Source organism: Ursus arctos, unplaced genomic scaffold (genome assembly GCF_023065955.2).
Source record: "Ursus arctos isolate Adak ecotype North America unplaced genomic scaffold, UrsArc2.0 scaffold_8, whole genome shotgun sequence".
Taxonomy (NCBI): domain Eukaryota; kingdom Metazoa; phylum Chordata; class Mammalia; order Carnivora; family Ursidae; genus Ursus; species Ursus arctos.
This window is the reverse complement of record NW_026623100.1, coordinates 8,617,317-8,637,350: the sequence shown is the minus strand read 5'-3', so window position 1 is coordinate 8,637,350 and position 20,034 is coordinate 8,617,317. Positions and strand designations below refer to the sequence as shown.

At 46.4% G+C, this 20,034-nt stretch overlaps 1 protein-coding gene across 6 annotated transcripts in view; it reads right to left on the bottom strand.

The window, feature by feature from the left end:
• The window catches only part of TBC1D8 (TBC1 domain family member 8), a 104,962-nt gene that overhangs the window by 26,595 nt on the left and 58,333 nt on the right, over positions 1 to 20,034 (bottom strand). For 2 of the 6 annotated variants that reach the window (XM_044378752.3, XM_026488061.4), the window contains exons 3-8: positions 18,576 to 18,694; positions 14,521 to 14,749; positions 12,134 to 12,374; positions 3,755 to 3,962; positions 2,204 to 2,398; positions 875 to 1,054 (exon numbers count right to left, since the gene is read on the bottom strand). In XM_044378752.3, the coding sequence (XP_044234687.3) occupies positions 875 to 1,054; positions 2,204 to 2,398; positions 3,755 to 3,962; positions 12,134 to 12,374; positions 14,521 to 14,749; positions 18,576 to 18,694 (1,172 nt within the window). The remainder of the gene's footprint in view (positions 1 to 874; positions 1,055 to 2,203; positions 2,399 to 3,754; positions 3,963 to 12,133; positions 12,375 to 14,520; positions 14,750 to 18,575; positions 18,695 to 20,034) is intronic. The other 4 variants (XM_026488083.4, XM_026488070.4, XM_044378759.3 and 1 more) reach the window with 2 other exon arrangements.

The window sequence follows — 20,034 nt, the reverse complement described above, 5'->3', positions numbered from 1 at the left end:
CGTCCCTAGATGACAGGAGTTCTTAGTACCCTTGAAGCAGCATGTTTAATATGCTTTTCATTATCTGCATTCTCCAGTAATGGGAGGGGCTTCCCCATATATTCACTATTCTTACAGGTTTAGTCAGGAGTTCAATGAGCTGCTCTGTGTAAAGCATATCAGAAGATTCTGTTTTGAATGAATAAAGCTAACAATTATATAGTAGCCAACAAGGCAACAAGGCACAGCTTGGGGTAGTAATGTCCACAGACACCCGCAGCACATGTGGTCCCAATGCAGCCTCCCTCCAGCCGCAGGGTCTTTTCAGAGTACAATTTCTAGCCTCTTTACCCTACTGTGCATGACATTTCCCTTGGATTCTCCCTACAAAGAGGAGAAGGATAAGTAGATGTAACAGAAATATCTTTCGTCCAGGAAAACTACAGCACAGGAGACCTTTTGTTCCGGGAGAGAACCAAGCAGTACTGTAAAAGGAGCTCATACAGACGCCCTGGGTAAGAAGAGAAACCTTGTTCTGCACCTGCAAGAACCCACAAAGGACAGCACTGATGGCTCTCCAGGTCACATGGCCAAGAGCTATGTCAAAGAGCCACTTAAGGGGCAGGTAGGGAAAGCCACCGGCCTCGGTCATCTGACCACATCCTCCATGTACGGGACGTGCTCAGGCAATGGCATCAGCCGAGCCCTTCCACTACTGCCCAGGAGGGAGAGGGAGAGGCGCCAGCTCCTGGGGCAGCCAGCAACCTGCACCACACCCGCTCTCCCGAGGCCCTCGGGGCTGGCGCTAGCAGGTGCGTCGGACAGCTGGGAACCCCCACCCATGCTGGCTCTGCTGGGGCCCGGGGCGGGGGGGGGGCAGAGCCAGGCCACCCACCATTCGAGAGTCGGGGCTCTGGCTGCCTGCCTGCTGGAAGACAGAGATCAGGGCCTCGGGGTGGAGCCTCGGGCTCTTCTCTTTTTCACTTTCTTCGCTATTTTGAGAGGACACCTTTTCAAGATCCCCAAACTTGTGGTCACTGCACATGCTTGTTGAATGAAACACAGGTGAAGTCTGCTGGAAAGAAAAAAAAAAAAGGAAGGAGCTAGAAGAAAGTCGTTACTTATGGAAGTCTTTGTGTTGCCTTTGGAGGCGCGAAGGTAACATTTTCTTTAATTTATTTATTTGAGAGAGAGAGAGAAAGAGTAAGCATAAGCAAGCAGGGGGAGAAGGAGAGAGAGAATCCTCAAGCAGACTCCCCACTGAACATGGAGCCTGACAAGGGGCTTGATCTCAGGACCCCGGGATTGTGACTTGAGCTGAGATCGAGTCCAGCGCATAACCGACTGAACCACCCAGGCTCCCCGAAGGTAACATATTTAAACATGCCTATCTAGGACTCAAGGGAAACAGACTAACATTAGCCCCAACAGATCTGATCCTCAGGAAAGAAGATGGTCCACATTGTGCTTTCCTGAAGGCCTCTCACAGCATACAGAGCATGGGTCCAAAAGGGGCAGACAAGCCCCATTCCTTGTATGCTTCCAGAACTGAGGACGACCATCCTAGAAAACAGCTCTCGGGTACTGAGAGACTATCTCCTTTCCTCCCTGTCACTGCACGGGTAAAAAGAGGTGAAGAAAGAGAGGGATGGGTGTGAAACAGCAGGAGAGGAGGTCCCAGCGGATCCAGCAGGTCTTTTTTCCAGCCGTCCAGTGTTAAGGACAATGTAACTTCTCTTTTAACAAGTTCCATCTGCCCCAAATAACATCCCTTCAACCTCAGGGGTGGGGGACACTGACCCCTCCAACTTGTGAGGAGGGTGTCCACTAACCTGCAGGTCGATACCCCCATCAAACCCTCCAGCCTGGGAGGGGTTGCCCTGTCAATCCTGCTGACGTGTGTGTGTACCCCACCAACCTCTCTAACATAGGGAGGGGTGCCCATCAGTTCCCCTAACCTCTGGTAAGGGGTGCCCCATGAACTCCTCTGACCTGTGAGCAGGGTGCCCTGTGAGCCCCTCTAAGCTGTGTCGCACCTCTCAGGACCCCTAGAGTATCAGAAGTGACACACTGTCTGATACACAGGCCCAATCATCTCGAACACAGTTCTCTCGTTCCCAAGTGGATCGTGGTTATGTGCACCCCCTTTAGAGACCGCTGCCCTAGAGGTGGTGAGAAAAGAGATCTTCACTTTATAGGATCCCGCCGTTTCTAAGCCTCATACCAGGTCTTCGTCTCGTGAGGTGTCATAACGCACGGGGTGGTTGGCGTGCACCTGCTTCAGCCTCACGAGCAGGCTCTCCACCAAGTTATCTCTGTCCTTCAGCTCGATGAACTGGAAGGCCATCTTGCTCCTGATGCTGATGATGATGGGATTGGGGAGCAGACTTGTGTCCTCCATCTTCTCAATGCTCACCACCTATTGCAAAAAGTTACACACAGAAGGTACAGCGAGAGACAAAGGAGGGCAGGCATTTCAATCACCTATTTAGAAAACATCACCGAATAGAAGGTAAAACCAAACAACCGCCCTAGGGAGCGGATACAGAAGTTTGAAAGTATCCAAGGCAGCCCGTTCACAACAGCCGAAAGGTGAAAGTAACTCCAGTACCCATCAACAGGTGAACGGAGAAACGAAATGTGATCTAGCCACACAACTGAATATTATTCGGCCTTAAAAAGGACAGAAGTTCTGACACGTGCTACAAATGGATGAACCTGGAGGACATGGTGCTCAGTGAAATAAGCCAGCCACAGATGGGCAGACACTGTATGATACCACTTAGAGGAGGGACCTTAAGTAGTGCGGTTCAGAGGCAGAAGGTAGACGGGTGGTTGCCCGGGACTGGAGAGGGAGGATGAGGAGTGAGTGCTTAATGGGGACAGAGTTTCTGTTGGGGAGGATGAAGACGTTCTGGTGACGGTGGGATGAGACCATGAATGTACTTAATGCCACTGAACCTAACACTTGGAAGTGGGTAAAGTGGTAAATGTGATGTGTATGTTACAACAAGACGAGAATGTAAGACAACTCTTGGACTTCTTGCTCCACCCCTAAGTCAGAATATCTGCACAATGAAAACATCTAGAAAATGACACAGAGGGAGATCACACGCATGAAAAAGTTTGAATTTTCCCAAAGAACAGCACTCAGAATTTGGAGGTCCTGATGGGAAACAGAGTGGTGGGTACAGTCACCACCTACAGACATGCCCTGAAACCAAAGGACTGCGCTTGTCAGATCTGGAAGTAGCCTCAGGTTGCCCTGCATTTCCGGGGACAGACTGCGGAATTTTACAGTGGGAACGAAGCTGGTCCACGTTAAAGGAAACATTTTTTAAATGTTTCACTCAAGTCCCAGCAGGGTACAAAAGCCAAGCAATCTGACATTTTTAAAAGGTGATGCTTTTTGTCGGTTGCCTTTTTTTCTTTCCCCTTTTCGTGAGTGCAAGGGGTGGAACCCTTCCTAAGAGCTGCCGGAAAAGCTTTAACTGCTAGGTAGGGCTTTTTCATAACAGCTTTACCAATAATGCAGAGGTGAGAGTGCTTGCTTCTCACCGATCACTTCCAGGCAAATTTCAGGCTGTTGGTGCAATGATAGAAAAAGCAACAGCCACATGGGGACTGGTCAAACGCAGGCAGTGCTTCCCTCCACAGGCCCATCTGTAGCTGGCAAAACCCCGCTGGGTAAGCAGCCCTTCCCCAGCCGGTCTCACGGCCAGGGGCTCAAGGACAAAAGGCGGGCTCAGGAAGCGCCGGCCAGGGCTGCGGCTACCTCTCTGAGTGGGAGGATGACATTGCAGCAGCCGTCCTCCTTGCTGGCAAAGCAGATGTAACGGTCAGAAGCAAACATCCGCCCCACGGTGTGACAGCGGCTGAACGGCGTCCAGAGCGAGCAGTCCACCACGTCGTGCAGCCTCTCCTGCCTCGGCAGCCTGAAGAACGCCCGGAAGAACTCGTTCTGTGCTCTGGCTTCCAGGTCCCTGGCGGGGGAGGGAGAGAGAAGAGAAAGAGGCAGGAACGGTGAATGAACACATGGCTTCACCAAGAAAACCCTGTGAAGCCCACGGGGGCCGCCAGATGTGGAAGAGGATGAACCCTTCCAGGTCCCGAGTGGGTCCCAGCATGCACTCCACTTCACAGCCAACCTCGGGGACGGGTCCTCAAAGCAGAAGGGGTTGCCTCTGCACAGAAGTAAGACAATTAACTCACAGACCAGAACAGATACTCCCTTCCTGGTTTAAGCAACACTGTGAATCACCATCAAACGAGTGTTTAAGAATCCAGTATCAAAAAGTCAGTAACACCAAGTGCTGGCGAGGACGTGGAGAAACAGAAACCTTAGTACACGGCAGGTGGGAATGTAAAATGGTGCAGCCAGTCTGGAAAACAGTCCGGCTATTTCTCAAAAGGTTCAACATGGACTTACCATACGACCCTGCAAGTCCACTCCTAGGTGTAGACCCCAGAGAACCGAAAATGTACATCTGCTCAAAAACCTGGACACACCTGTTCAGAGCAGCAGAGCTGGCAACAACCCAAATGTCCATCAGCTGATAAACAGACCAACACAATGTGACAGAGCCACACAATGGAAGATCGCTCCGCCACACGGAGCAACGAAACATTGACACAAGCTATAGCATGGACGGACCTCGAAAACATTATAGATACAAAAGACTACATACCCCCCGATTCCCTTTACATGAAATTTCCAGAATAGGCAAAACTCATAAAGAGAGAAAATAGCTCAGTGATTATGCAGAGCAGGGGATAAAGGGAAAAGTGGGGAGTGACTGCTCATGAGGATGGGGTTCCATGAAGAAAATGTTCTAAACCAAGTGTGGTGATGTTCGCACAACTCTGTGGACTGCAAAACCACTGACTGGGATGCTCTAACAGGGTGAATTGTACGGTATATGAATTACAGCTCAAAAAAGCAGTTAAACTGAGATCTGTGCGGAGCGTATTGTAAGTGCTGAATAAATATTAGCTATTATTACCTTTAAAAAACAAACCCAAGCAGCGTCTGGCTGGCTCAGTTGGTTAAGCATCTGACTTTTGATTTCAGCTAAGGTCATGATCTCAGGGTCATGAGATCAAGCCCCACATCAGGCTCTGCACTGGGCGTGGAACCTGCTTAAGATTCTTTCTCTCCTTCTCCCTCTGCCCCTCCCCCAGCGCACTCTCTCTCTCAAAAACTAAATAAAAATTGGGGTGCCCGGGTGGCTCAGTCGTTAAGCATCTGCCTTCGGCTCAGGGTGTGATCCTGGCGTTCTGGGATCGAGCCCCACATCGGGCTCCTCCGCTGGGAGTCTGCTTCTTCCTCTCCCACTCCCCCTGCTTGTGTTCCCTCTCTCGCTGGCTGTCTCTCTGTCAAATAAATAAATAAAATCTTTAAAATTAATTAATTAATTAAAAAAAAATAAAAAACAAATCCAAGTAAAAGTACCACTGGAGAGAAGCCCATCAATGTGGTCAGTGGAGCATGGGGGAGAAATCCTACCCCAGGGGACCCCCCCACTCCATACCAAGTCTTGGCTCTAACATCCAGTAAAGCAAGAAGGCAGCCAAATCACAATGCTTGCAAATACTGATGAACTCATGTCATAGCCCAAAATTCTAGACGAGGGGAAATTCCACTGTACAGAGATAAAAATTTTTCTTTGTCACATTAAATAAGAGTTCTTTAAATTTATCTGAGATAATTAGCACTGCGCTCAAAGTAAGGAATATGAACTCTTAGCTTTCTTATTAGCTGGGTGACCTTAGATAACACTTCTCCATATCATATCTTGACATCCGTAAAATTGAAACAATACCTAACACATTTCTGCTTCAAGGGATCCCTGAAAACATAAGATGATGTCCACAATATCAAAAAAGCAGGTTAGAAATAGCATCTACAGTATTATTCCATTTACATAAATTCTATAAAATTTGCAGAAAGTGATATGTAAAAAAACTTTATATAAAATGTTGATAGTAGTTGACTCTGTGTAGGATTTCCACTTCTCATTTTTATTCTGCTTAAATTTCCTACCTGACCACATATTATTAGCTTTTTTAAAAATGAAGCTATTTTCTTTTAGGAAACGAGGTAACTTTTAAAATGTTGCATAAATGCAAGGTATTAAATGCTGCAGTCTGGGTGATCTTGCAGACCCCAAGGGCCAGGCTCACACACAGAGGCCCCTTCTGCCCCAGTTCTCATTCCCAACCCAGTCCTCATTTTCACACTGTCACACAACTGTCTTCCCAGGAGACCCCACACAGAGATGGGGGAGTGCCTGGAATTTATTATCAAACCCTCACAAAGATACACGCATGTCCAGAAAGTCCTGTGAGCACAGAGAGAGATTATACAAATTCTACAGATCAAGATGGGCCCGTTACTGCCGGCCAAAGCTGCAGCTCCTTAACCCGCAGCACCTGATATCCACAGATGGCTGTTTGCAAAGGAGCCTGCGCTTCCTCCCCCGAGGAGCTGGGAGAATGTGGGACAGCACCGTGAATGCTCTAGAAATTCACGTACTATAGGATGGCAGGCAAGGCCTCTCAAGATCACCGCATTTCCCTGAAAGTGGACCTATAATCAGCGCATCTACGTTGGAGGATTTATATCCTTGTCCTCAAGGTATGCTGGCCGTGCTGGCTTTGGTGACAATAAAGCCAATGCAGCCTAGCTGTACATACCTCACAGATTCGGGTCCAGCCACCACTGAACTCACCTGTCATCTGTTCCTTCCTAGAAGCACAGGGCGGGTGGAAGGACTTTTGGCATTTACTTTGCAGCCAGCTCTTCAATTTAAGAATAAGGTGCTCAGTTATCTGATTTTACTGTTCGGTGCACCTGCTATGCCAACCACTCACTCAATTCAACCTCCTTCTCCATGGCTTCCGAGCAGCCTGGGTGTACTACACACCATCTCCATGCTCCTTTCTGGGCTGTTCTCTCTCACCATAGGGGTCTGTCTCTCACACATTCAGCAGCCAGAGACAGTGACCTTGAGTTATAAGACAGAAAGACAGAAAGGAGGGGGGCATCTGGGTGGCTCAGTCAGTTAAACTGCTGACTCTTGGTTTCGGCTCAGGTAATGATCTCAGGGTCCTGGGATTGAGCTCCTTGTCGGGCTCCATACTCAGCAAGGAGTCTGCTTCAGGATTCTCTCTTCCCTCTGCACCTCCCCTGGCATGCTTGCATGCTCTAAAATAAATAAATAAATCTTAAAAAAAAAAAAAAAAAGGAAAGAAAGCAGCAAAAAGGACTTTCCTAAATCATCTTCCTTCCTTCCTTCCTTCCTTCCTTCCTTCCTTCCTTTCCTTCCTTCCAGAAAGTCCTCTTTCAATTCGACCTCTAAATATGCATTATATATATATAATTATATATATATATATGGCATTTAACTTTCTAACAGACTGAGATGAAGATCGAGTAGCTTGAGAGAGGAGTAGCTCAAGCCCTTTATGAAGCTCAGAGTAAGACCACTTGATCCTTTAGGTCTGTTTCGAAGCAGGTGGTAGTTTTGATGCTAAAAATATCAGCTCCTCCTTCCAAAGAGCACCAGAAACAAAGCCCACTGGTCACAATTTGCCTTTCAGACCTTCCGATACTTACTAAACGCTCCCCCCCTTCCTCCATAGAGATGCCCAACAGACATGAGTCATAACGGACCATTCAGAAAGCAGTAGCCGAGCACAGTCCTGGAAGCCACGGCAGAAGTGCCCCTATAAAGATGGAAACTAGCCCGGCATCCCCCACAATATTTACCACCCATTGTCCACCTTGTTGGTATGCACTGGCCAAAGCAATTGCTCCAAGAGAAAGCAACAGCTGAGAATAGAAGGGGACGGTGACACAAACCCTCCTATCTTAACACATGCCATTGTATGAGCCTGTAGCCACATAGGAAATAAATGTGGGTTCATCAGAATACGGAGCAAGAACACCAAGTTTGTTGGTAAAGCTGCAATTAACACTTGCAATCCTGTATGACAACAATACGGAAAATTCTAAACTACACTAAACTACACGCACACATTTAAAACTTCACACTTCATTCATACAACGGGGGCGTGCGGGGAAACCCAGCCTTCGGACAGCAGGCAACAGGGGGTGCGGACTCAGCTGGGGCCCGCAGTGCCCCCCGTTTCTTTGAAAATCCATCCTCAGAGCTCCAGCAGACCAAGACCTCAACAACACTGGCATCTAGAAGGCTTTTTCACACTCAAGGCTCCTGCCTTCGCCCTCTGCCCTCCATCCTGCCCCAGAACAGCCTGGAGAAGTACAGAGCAGCTAGGGCTCTGCAGGGTGGGGAGCCGCAGGCCTTCCCTGGTGAGGCAGGAGCTGTTTGGGGCTGCACAAGGAGCCCCTAAGAGATGTCGACCCTGACCCAGAATCACAAGGACAGAAAGTCGAATAAATTACAGAGCTAGGCTGGGCATTCTCAGTAGGGGCACAAGGAGAACTGCAGGAAAGGGAGTGAATCTGGGCAGAAAAGGCCAACGGAGGTCTGAAAAGTCAGACCAGAGGGCTAAGAATCAGCCAGGCAATAGGGGATGAGGGCTTATTACTGAAGACATCAGCCCCCCTGGCAGCCACTGCTGACCTCTGGACACCACAGAAAGCACTTCCACCAGGGCAAAGAGCCTCCATTTACCTTACTGCGTTAACTAAGTTTTCCTCCAGCACTTTTCAATCAGTCAATACAGATTTTAATGAAGATATTAAATTTGATTTGGTGAAACCCATCACTTCCCCCAATCTCCCACTCCCCAAATAGCTGGCTACACTGTTCTCAATCCATCACTCACAACTTCACAAGTGTTATTTTGTTTGTAAATTTCAGGACCAATCAATTTATTTGCTCCCGCTGGCCCCCAGAAGTCCCTTCCCCAGTCTCTGTTTCCCCCGCCCTCCTAGATTCTGTTACTACACCCCAGAATCCCTGGCCCAGGCCCATCTCTGCAAAGTGTGAGGGCTGGGCCAGAGGACTCCCTGGTCCGGCCAGCTCTAACTTGTCTGACTGGGTCCTGCTCTGCGATGCACCATCCCATCCTCCCGGCTCCCGCTGAAGTCCCAGCCTCGCTGGGCTCTGTCCCAAAGTCCCATGGGAGTGAGTATGAGCAGCAATCATGACTAATCTGTAATCAGATGCCTCACCATGCTAGTGACCCCAAGGGCACCTTTCTAAAGCCGTTATCTGGGAAGGGAAGTGAAAATACATCAACAAAAGGGAGCCTGAGGAGCATTCCAGCACTTCTGATTGTGCCCTTTGCATCAAGAGACTGTTTTCCTCAACTTGAAAACCTGGGCTCTCTTGGCAGGATGTCAAGCTGACTGAGTCATTACCTGTTTATGTCCACAGGCCTATGTCTCCATGACAGAAAGCTACACATGAGACCAGTGAGGAACTGGTAGGCAAGGACATGCCTTTCACTTTTGGAAGAAGTCACTCAAAGTACAGAGACCAGCAAAACACACCACAGACCAGAATCCTGCCATCCATCTCGAGGCCAGACCAAGGCACCTGCGGGGCCCCAGCAGCGCCACCCCAGGCCACCGCTGGGGCCTGTTATGTCCTTTTTTCTCTCTTCTCCTACCTAATCATTTCCAGGATAGAAAGTGGAGGGGGGGGAGCCTTATAAAATTCACCTGAATTCTGGATCGTGCATGAAGATTGCCTGTGCTGATGAACCTTCTTCCAAAATGAATGATTTTACCGAAGGGTCTTAAGTGTGACAAACCTGCCATCTGCCTCTTCTTTCCCAGTTTCTACCCCAAACCGCATCTAGAAGTGGAGCCCGCCATGAAGGAATATCAGGAGATCTGTGAGAAATCTCCTGAAATCCCAATGCCCATGGAGCTGACTGAGCACACGGGCTATCAGCCGGCCTCCTAGTGCTAAGACCCTGACTGCAATTCACACACGTAGGCACCGGTGCAGAACCCGCAGAAGACAGAAGCTTCACTGGGTGATTTATAGGAGCCCTTTCACAACTCCTACAACCGAGACTCGTTTCTTCATTTTTAACCAGTCTTTGTAAGCTGGGCTAAAGGGACTCAGATACTCAACGACTACAGAGATATTTGAAGATACATGGGAGAGTGGGGCTGTCGTTGTGCTGGGTTGTCTTCTCCGGACCTAAGACAGAGCCAGAGACGGTAATGGGAAACCTGGCATCAGGAGGTACAGGGAGGAGCTCAGGATGGGGAGTCAGGAGACCCAAGGGCAGCACCCCAAGGCTCCCCTTTCGTAAGCGAGTGAAAAGCAGCACCATCTCCTCTCACAAAGGAACTGTCAGATCATGAGGACACAAAACCAAGTGAAATTCATTGGAGTTTCACCAAAAAAGTTCACTTTTTGATTTCTGCCTTACTTATGATGATACATGATCAATTTTTAATGCATGCACACAGCAGGGGCTCTAAATTCTTGCTGAATACATGCAAACTACAAACACACTGCCATTTAGAGACCACTAGACACATGTTCTCCCAGATGTTCAGAGAAAACAGCAAACGTGTGTTAAGTAAGAAATAACAGGGATGTTACGATAGGTTTAAAAATTTTTTTTAATGACTGGACTTAGAATGACACAGAACTACCATGTGATCTCACAATTCCATTTCTGGGTATATGCCCAAAAGATGTGAAAGCAGGGACTCGAAAAGATATTTGCACACACGCTCATAGCAGCACGAATATACAACAGCCAAGAGGTAGAGACAGCTTTATGTCCATCGATGCATGAACGGATAAAGAAAACATGGTATACCCATGCAATGGGATATTACCTAGCCTTAAAGAGGAAGGAAGTTCTAGCACCTGCTACAACATGGATGAACCTTAAGGACATGACATTAAGTGAAATAAGCCAGTCACAAAAAGACCAATGCTGTATGAGTCCACTGACAGGAGGGACCTCGGGTAGTCAAACTCAGAGACAGAAAGTAGAGTGGAAGTTGCCAGGGGCTGGGGGAGGAGGGAATGGGAGTTATTGCTTAATGGGGACAGAGTTTCAGTTTTGCAAGATGAAGTGTCCCAGGGCTGGATGGAGGGGATGGTTGCACAACAATGTGAATGTACTTAACCATTTTTAGCTGTATGGTTCCGTGGTATTAAGGCAGCAAATTTTATGTTACGTGTAGCTTGCCGCATTAAAAATGTATTTTCATGTCTAGTAGTACTAAACAGTAGTGGTGATTCTGTAACAGTATTAAATCTATCCGGCCAAGGCAGCACTGGCTAGATGACTTGTTTCTCTAAGGGTATATTTGTATCAACTCTGCAGTTACCGGGACTGACTCACCAAGTCAGGATTCACAGTCAAGCTCAGACAAACACCACCATTTAAATTTTAGATAATAAAGCTGAACTTCTTTAAAGTGACTAATAATTCAAGCAACTGCCTCAGACATCTCCACACCTAGCATCAGTTGGGGGCAAACCAATAAGAAAGAATGTTAACCTAGAGTAAGTATTACTAAGGCACTTTCCTAAGGACAAACTGGTACCAAAAATAAATGCGCTGTCCTGAAAACTCTTTCTACAAAGCATTTTCGTATCGAAATACAAAATTTCTTCATGTCCGCTGATGAAGCACAGTGCTGAATGGAGTTCTATCAGGAAGCTATCTGTATTACGTTTCCTGAGAAGTATTTTTTATAAAAATCAGTTTCCAAATATCGGGGAAAAAAGCAGAATTGGATCCAGAAATCAAAGTCAACTGCATTCAAAAAAATCAACAATCGAGGCGCCTGGATGGCTCGGTTAGTTGAGCGTCTGACTCTTGGTTTTGGCTCAGGTCACGTCATGGGATCGAGCCCCACAGTGGGCTCCACGCTCAGTGCAGAGTCTGCTTGAGACTCTCTCCCTCTCTGCCTCCCCCTGCCCCTCCCCCAGCTCACTCACTCTAAAATAAATGAAATCTTTAAAAAAACAAAAACAAAAACTTCACTATTAAAAAAAAATTAACAATCACTGCCAGTTATTATGTCACGGTCATGATTAACATCACAGGAAAATCTGCATCATGCCACAAGGGAAATTTAAACCCAGTACAACTTAGACTAACAAAGCACATGTAAATGAGGGTGGTGGCACCCCAGCCATAGTCCCGTGGGTGAGGAACTGAAAACGGAAGCTCTCACCGCTTGGTGATCTGGCTCGGCTCCTGCAGGTCTGGGTCCAGGTCAAAGACCTCATTATCCAGCAGCCTCCGGAGTGTCACGTCGGCCAGCTGCTCCATGATCTTGAACACCTCATCGAGGTTCAGGAACATGGAGAAGTCGCGCTCCTTATTCTGCGTGGTGATTCGGATGGTGTCCGTCAGAAAGACGTTGGATGTTCTTTCTAACTTCTGGATATCGACCCAAGGGACTACAAGTTTAACTAGAAGAGGGGGGAAAAAAGCCAAATACATAGGTTACACGAACATGTGAGCCAAACTTGAATGTATCAGTAAACAAGAGGCCAAGGATTTCCTTAAGTTGAAATGCAAAACCAAAGCAGGAAAGGGGAAGCACGAAACTGCTTGACAGCTGTGTGTTAGAACCCAACTCATGTTTCATGATTTTCTTAAAAGATTTAAGGAAAATTTTCCAAGTTGCTGGCTACTGCACATGTACAGGGGACAGCATTCTAAAATGTCAAGTTAACAACACGAAACCTTCTTCACGAATATTTAAACTTAAATATTTGCAAAATATGCAAAAACTTCTCAAGCTACATAATTTCTGGTTTCAAAAGCAGCATTCATGGTGTAAGCTATAAAAAAAAAGAAGTGCAAAAAAGGATTATTCATGATCTCGTTTAGAGAAACAGGCTTAACATTTAGACTGTCAAATGACAGTCTTAGAAGACACAGTACGATTTCTATGGAATTCTTTTTAAAGTAATACAGTACAAACAGTACATTTTATAAACAAGTGTTCTATTCTGGGAAATGTTTCCAATACAGTGGTAGCGAGGCTAGCTAGAGCTTGCTAATGCAAATGGAGAAGAGACTGTAACAACTTAAAGTGATAAATGTTATCAAATACTAGAAATCATTTCTTTTTTTTCAAAACTCAGCATCCTAACAAAATTTGGCTTAGTGACTATGACTGATTGGTGTCAGAGAGTGTCATTTTCTTTTTCAAATAAAGGAGGGGATCTTTACGTGTCCCTGTTTCTACCATTTCTTTCCTCTTGTTGCAATAATGTTTTCAGGGCTTCAGTGACTTAAAAGGCCACGTATCTACATCAGGCTGGAGAAGACGCTTCTTCAGCTACTTCTGGCTGCTTTCACGTAAGTAGTTCATACAAACACATATACAACCTATAACATCAACTTTCATTTCATCACGTGTCTACTTTGCGAAAAGTCCCGCACTTAAGGAGCTCGTTCAAATAGGGAAAACAGACATGTAAAATAAGCAACCAATAACTTGACAAAATCTCAAATAGAAACACAAATGTGGTGCAAATTGTAAGGGGACCAGGGAAAGTCCCTGGAGGTGATAAAAAACGGATTCTGAAGGGTGAACCGGAGTTTCCAAAGAGGCACAAAAATGGGGAAGGGAAGGAAAGACCGGCATGAATTTTGAGAAGCATTGCAGAAAGTACAAGAATAAGGATGGTCAAGATTAGGTCAGAGCACAGTCCGAGGGTGGGGGAAGGCTGTGCATGCAGGGGCTATGTCCTAGAGCATCAGACCTAAAGCAGGCAGCGTGAGAAAGAGAAGTGATGACCCTGGAAGGAAGCTGTGTGAGCACAATTTCAGAGAAGCCCCTCCCACTGGTTCAACTTGAAATACAAACTTAAATGCAGGAAGGAAAAAAAAATTAGGTAGATAAACACATACATACGCATATACTTATTTTACATACACGCACAGCTGCCACCCTGCATGGGTGCTTGAAACAATATTTGGTTCCAAAAGAAGTTTCAGGGGGAATGACTTTTTAAAAATTCAATATACCACGGACACTTACGGCTTTTCTTTCTTATCTTGGACTTCCATCACCTCACATGGCAATGGTCAGTGGATCAATGTGTGAAAAGTTAATCGCTGCCTGCATCTCAAGCGGACCCAGGTGAAGAATTCCCTCCCGTTCCAAGGAACAACTGTACATCCTGCTCCTTTTCCGGGAGCAGTCGTGACCTTCAGGGCTGGGAACTTTTTAAATGCCCCCCGCCCATCCTAAGAAGCAACAACATGTTCCACTCCCTTAGAAGCACTGGCCCATCAGTTTTGACAATGTGTTTTCAGAGCAACATAAAGTAAAAAACTTGAGTGGCTCTATGAGTGAGCTACACAGAAATGGTTAAGGCAATGGAAAAAATGAAACCTCACAAAATCGAAGCCCCTGAGTGGTGGGAGCATAAAGAAATATAATTGCACACGTCATTTGAAGTTAATCAAGTATCACTCATCACCATCTCAACTACTCATTTAGAAACCCTCTGCTCTCTAGCTCTTCCTCTGGTCTCAGGACAGCACTGAGCCTCCCGAGGCCCAGCCTCACCTGCGAACGCCAGCACGAGCGTCACTTACGTTCCTTGCCAAGGAAGAAGGAGTAGAAGCAGAGGTGGTTGATGCTGAGGTACAGCCAGCCTTGGCGGGGAACCCTGCCCTTCCAGCAGCAGCAGGAGTAATAGGTGACCAGCTTCTCCGCCTCCGGAAAGCTGAACCTGGCCTCGAACTTCACCAAGGCCTCTCGGAACTTCTCAGGCTCTTCTTCCTGCTCGGCAAGCCTGCTGCTTGTCTCCTCCGCAATCAGAGCCTGACACGCAGAAAGATAAGGGCCCCATCGTCAGTGAGAGGGACAAAGGGAGGGGCAGGCAGAGGCGGGACCTGAGGAGTCTACACTGCCCAACACACACCAGGGCTGGAGGAGAGCGGCTCGCCACTCCAACGACCACCCAGAAGCATGGTCATGGTGGGGGGAAAGATGAGCTGGGGGGAGGGGGTAGATAACCTAAGAACAAGTCTCTCACTTGGCCACTAACCAGCCTTGAGGCTTTGGGCAAATCACTCACTTCTAAGCCCAAGTTTTCTAACAGATTACTATTGTGTGATACCTCCTGGCTCTCCCTTCAGGACAGGGATGATCAAGTTACTGGTTCAAACGTGAATCTGATGCATCAACCTTGAGGAACTACCCAAGTTTGAGTTATGAGTTAGTCTATTTTTTTTAAGATCCTATTTATTTATTTGATAGAGAGAGAGAAAGCACAAGAGAGCACAAGCAGAGGGAGCAGCAGAGGGAGAGGGAGAAGCAGACTCCCCACTGAGCAGGGAGCCCAATGTGGGACTCGATCCCAGGACCCTGAGATAATGACCCAAGCCAAAGGCAGACATTTAACCAACTGGGCCACCCTGGTGCCCCCCTTTTTTAAAAGGGCTAATGAATGTCTTCCTCATTTGGTTCAAAACTTTCAATACAAAGCCAACAGGTGCCTGACATCTGACACCTTTCACTACCACAAAATACTCTACAGTCTTCTAAGGTAGAAAAGAAGTATGTTGGCCGAGGTCATAAATACATCCAAAGCACTCAGATGCACAGGGAGACAAGACATAAAAGAAAACATCTGAACATACAACTGCTTTGCCAACAACAAGTAGCAGTAGGGATCCTTTCTAAATCCAGAGTAAGGCTGTAAGAGTGCCTAGAACATAAGCTTGTGGCTTCTTCCAAACGGGTGACAACCCATTGACCAGATGAGAATTCTGATTCCCCACATTCCTGTGCTTCATGAAAGGCTAGGTCCCTTAAGACAAGACCACTTTTGGGGTGCCTGGGTGGCTCAGTCGGTTAAGCAACTGACTTCCGCTCCAGTCATGATCTCAGGGTCCTGAGACTGAGCCCCATGTTGGGCTCCCTGCTCGGTGGGGGTCTGCTTCTCCCTCTCCCTCCCCATCTGCACCTCCCCCCTGCTCCCTGCTCACTCACTCTCTCTCTCTAATAAATAAATAAAATCTCCCAAAAAAATATAAGACAAGTCCATTTTTGGGGTGCCTGGCTGGCTCAGTCAGTAGAGCGTGTGACTCTTGATCTTAGGGTTGTAAATTTGAGCCCCATGGTGGGTGTGCAGACTACTTAAAAACTAAAATCTTTCAAAAAAAAAAAAAAAGACAAGGTCATTTGGGGGGCATAGCTACCAAATCCTAGACTGTATAAACTGTTTTAGAAAATTACTTGGGAGTTACTATTAAAATAAGAATTATTTATTAAATGAATCTGAAGTGCAGTTAAAATTTCAAGTACTTTTCACTTCCTTCATTATGCTTTTCTTCTTTTCCAAATTTTATTTAACCAGACATTATAAAATTGAAAAGTTATAAGAAAGATGAATGATTTTAGAAACATATCTAATATATAAAGCTCTGGACCACGAGGCGTGAAGGAGATTCTAGGAAGGCTCTACCGCGAAGTCACAGAAGCAGGACAGGATGCCCTGGGTCCAGATGCAGCCACGACGGTGACCACACAGACTCCAGACTTCTGTGGACTGCGGGGTCTGGTGACGAGCACAACTCTAAGTACGGGGATTTCTTTAAAGCTTTACCGAGTGGCTAACTCCTTAGGATATGAGTAGGAAAGCCCCAATTCCTAATTCCTTTGGATCTTCCCAGAGGAAAGGAAGAACCTACACCATAGTGGCCCCAAAGATATAACCCCATCTCAGACCACAAGAACCCCTCCATCCCCAGCCCCTGCTCCAGGCCAGCAGCCTCCCTGCAACTGTTGTTGTTGTTGTTGTTGCATTTCAGTTTTGATGTGCAGGGTATCAGAATATGTCATCCCAAACCACGCCACTTTGGCATAAGGATTATTTTAAGCTGAAGACAACTGAGACACAGCCAGACACCAAAAAGGCTCTCTGCCCTCCCCCACTACTTGCCTAAAACAAGAACACCAATACCCATTTGTGAAGGTGCCTCCCTCTTCTGTGCTGGGAAGAGGAGGGTAACTCTAGACTCAGACCAGCACTGAGAGGAATGCGCATAACAAACCTCACAAAAACAGTCCTTCTCTTCCTTTCATTTCTCTCCACATTTACCTTCCCACAGCTGGCCACCCCTGAAAGCCTGAATGGCTTTCTCTTTGTCTTGTCCCTTCTCTACAAACGTATTGTTCTTTGTTGAGTTGCTGTATAAGCCCCACATTCTAACCACCCCTCTGAGTTACTCATCACTGCATTTCCCCCATGTGTATGCACACTGCACGCGCTGATCAACTGTTTTTCTCATCAATTTGACTTTTGTTGGTTTAATGTCCAGGCCATAGGAGGAGAACCTAGGAGGGTAGAGGAAAAACTGCTTCCTCCTCTGCAGAAGCTTTCCTAAAGCCATTGCAGCAGAAATGAATTTCCTTCCTCCATATTAAAAGGAGAAACCCTAAATCAAAGAACCACCACAACATACTAAGACTAAAGAGAAGGGAGGTAAGTGTGAAAATTAACCGTGAAATGGGCATTTCTGCAGCTAAGTCCCAGTGCAATCTGACCCAGGCAACCAAGCTCGTGAGTCAGACCAGGCAGAGATGGTAACCCATGGGCTGGATGAGTTCCCACCATAGCCTGGGTCCACCTGCCAACCCCACAGGCCAGAGGTGACACCAACAGGCCACCAACCAACACTGCCATGCCACACTGCCTGACTCAGGAGACCTGTGGTTCCTACCAGGTGACTTAAGAGTTCCTGATGCCCAAAGGAAAAGAATACTCCTGTTTTGTCCCTTTATTTATTTTTTTAATTTTTTTTATTATATTATGTTAGTCACCATACAGTACATCCCTGGTTTTTGATGTAAAGTTTTGTCCCTTTAAAAGCGAGAATTCACTTTGACACCTTTTACTAAAAGCTGAAGCACTTTTGAGGCAAACTTTTGAAGAAAAAATAAATAAACAAAATCAATGGTCTGGGGGATTTTACCCATAGGAGGAAAATTGTATTACAGGCTAATGTGTTCAAGTGTTTAATAAGGGTTAAAATCAGAATGAGAAACAGTCTCTCCCTGCCTGATGGAGCTTTTAAAGCACTGGGTACCAATCATGTTGTTGCAATGATGGTTAGAGAAGATGGAACTCACAGGAGATATTAACAGATACCCTCTAAAATATTCCTGTCTTGCCTTCTCAAAATGTAATTGCAATTAATTCCATTTAATTGACATATTTGAAGAATAAATAGCCACTTTTAGGAAGAGGCAAGTGTCAGGTCCAACAAAATAGTGTGACAAGATGTCACAACGGCAAGAAGGTGGGAATAACGAGTTTAAGGAGTCAAATAACATTTCTGCTCTGCAAAAACATAAATGTTAACACTTTTTTTTTCCTGAGACAAGAGAGGAACTTCACTTCTGTAAAGGAGAACAAAAACTGAGGCTGGAGAATGTGGATTTTCCAATTTCAAGTGTATTTTGCCAGACTGACTGTGAAGTTTGACAAGTAACAAGTCCAGCTCCTGTGATTGTGTATTAAGCCAAGATATTCAGTTATGGTGGAGAAAACTGTTCGAATCGGATCAAAAATGCTATACTGCTCAAAACGTCATAAGAAAGATGGGAAAATGGGGAGAAGCATTTCAATCGAAGGACCTACCTTTACCTTCCCTTTGACAAAGCTGGCGATGTCATCCTTATTATCAAAGACAGACAAAGTATGCAGGAGATTCTGCTCCAGCCAGTCCCAGTGCTGGTTTATTTCCTCTAATGTCGCACCTGGGTTAGAACAGCAAAAGATACCAAAATTAAAAGTAACTCCTAGAACAGGAACTCATTTTCCAAATATTATGAAACCTGTGTTTGTGATTAAAACATCCTGGTTTCTCACATCCTGGGCCACAGCAGACAAGGAAGGCACCCTCCTCTGAAGCCATGATGTCCCTCGCCACAGCACTGGGATTTGCAAACACCTGCCCACTGCCACATGGATGAGCCAGGGGACCCACCAGGTTACCCTCGGGACTGAGTGTGCACATCCTGTCAGCCTTGCTGATGCCTGAACTTCCTACCACATCCACTCAAGTGACGGAAACACTTGTAATTATGCAGCTGTTCCAGGGGAAACAAGCCCCCCAAAGAGGGCCAATTCTGAACAGTCTCACACAGTTTACCCTGTGAGAACAGGGATCCCTCAAGAGGGACCTCAGCCCAGGGTCACAGAGGAAAGAGCCTCCTGAGAAAGCTCTGCTGGTTGCCCAAGGGTGTTGCCACTTGCAACAGGCATCATTAAATACAATAGCAACAACCTAGGGAATTTCCAGGTTTACCAAGCCGTACTTGGTATCATTTACAACAACATCCTTTAAGAACATAAAAAGAGGTTGTATACTAAACGTTAAAAACACGTTAAATCATGTCTAGTAAGTTAATTTCTTTCCAAGGCAATTAAAAAGAAATCACCCCATTACTGAAGCATTAAGCAACACTGTTACCAAAAAGCTTAGTTATTTTAGTATTTCCCCTTGAGGAATCTCCTAGTACTCTCCATTAGAAAATGGGCACCTTAGCACGGGGACTGTGCCAGCTCCTAGTGAAGGACCCGGCACATAGCAGGTGCTCAACGAAGTCCCCTGCCTTGAAGCAAGCATGGTCCTGGACAAGAAAAGGGATGTGTGCATCAGGTGTGTGTAGTACAGGAATAGAGAAATGCCCAGCTGGGAGGACCAGATTTCCAAAATGGGAAGCAGGAGATATTCTAACCTCGAAGAGGTCAAGGGCTACCAAACACCAGTGCAGAATAAGCTCGCCAGTGTGAGAGGCATAATGGTCAACAGAACCACATACACCATACACAAAAGCCAGATACACATTTTGTTAACACCTAACTTTCTGTATGCTATTTGCAGCTTTCCTCCCTGCAGAGTATAGATGCACGGAGGGATCTTATACAAAGCCCAGGCACAAACATGCCAGAGAACTCACTCCTGACTTGTGCATTTAGGGTCAGTGAGTATAAAGAACATCTGTGTTAGGACTGAACAGACAAGTTTGGGAAGGAGTCATCAGAGCAATCCAAGAGAATTCTTCATGAGGAACAGTGAGAGAGATCTGGTCTC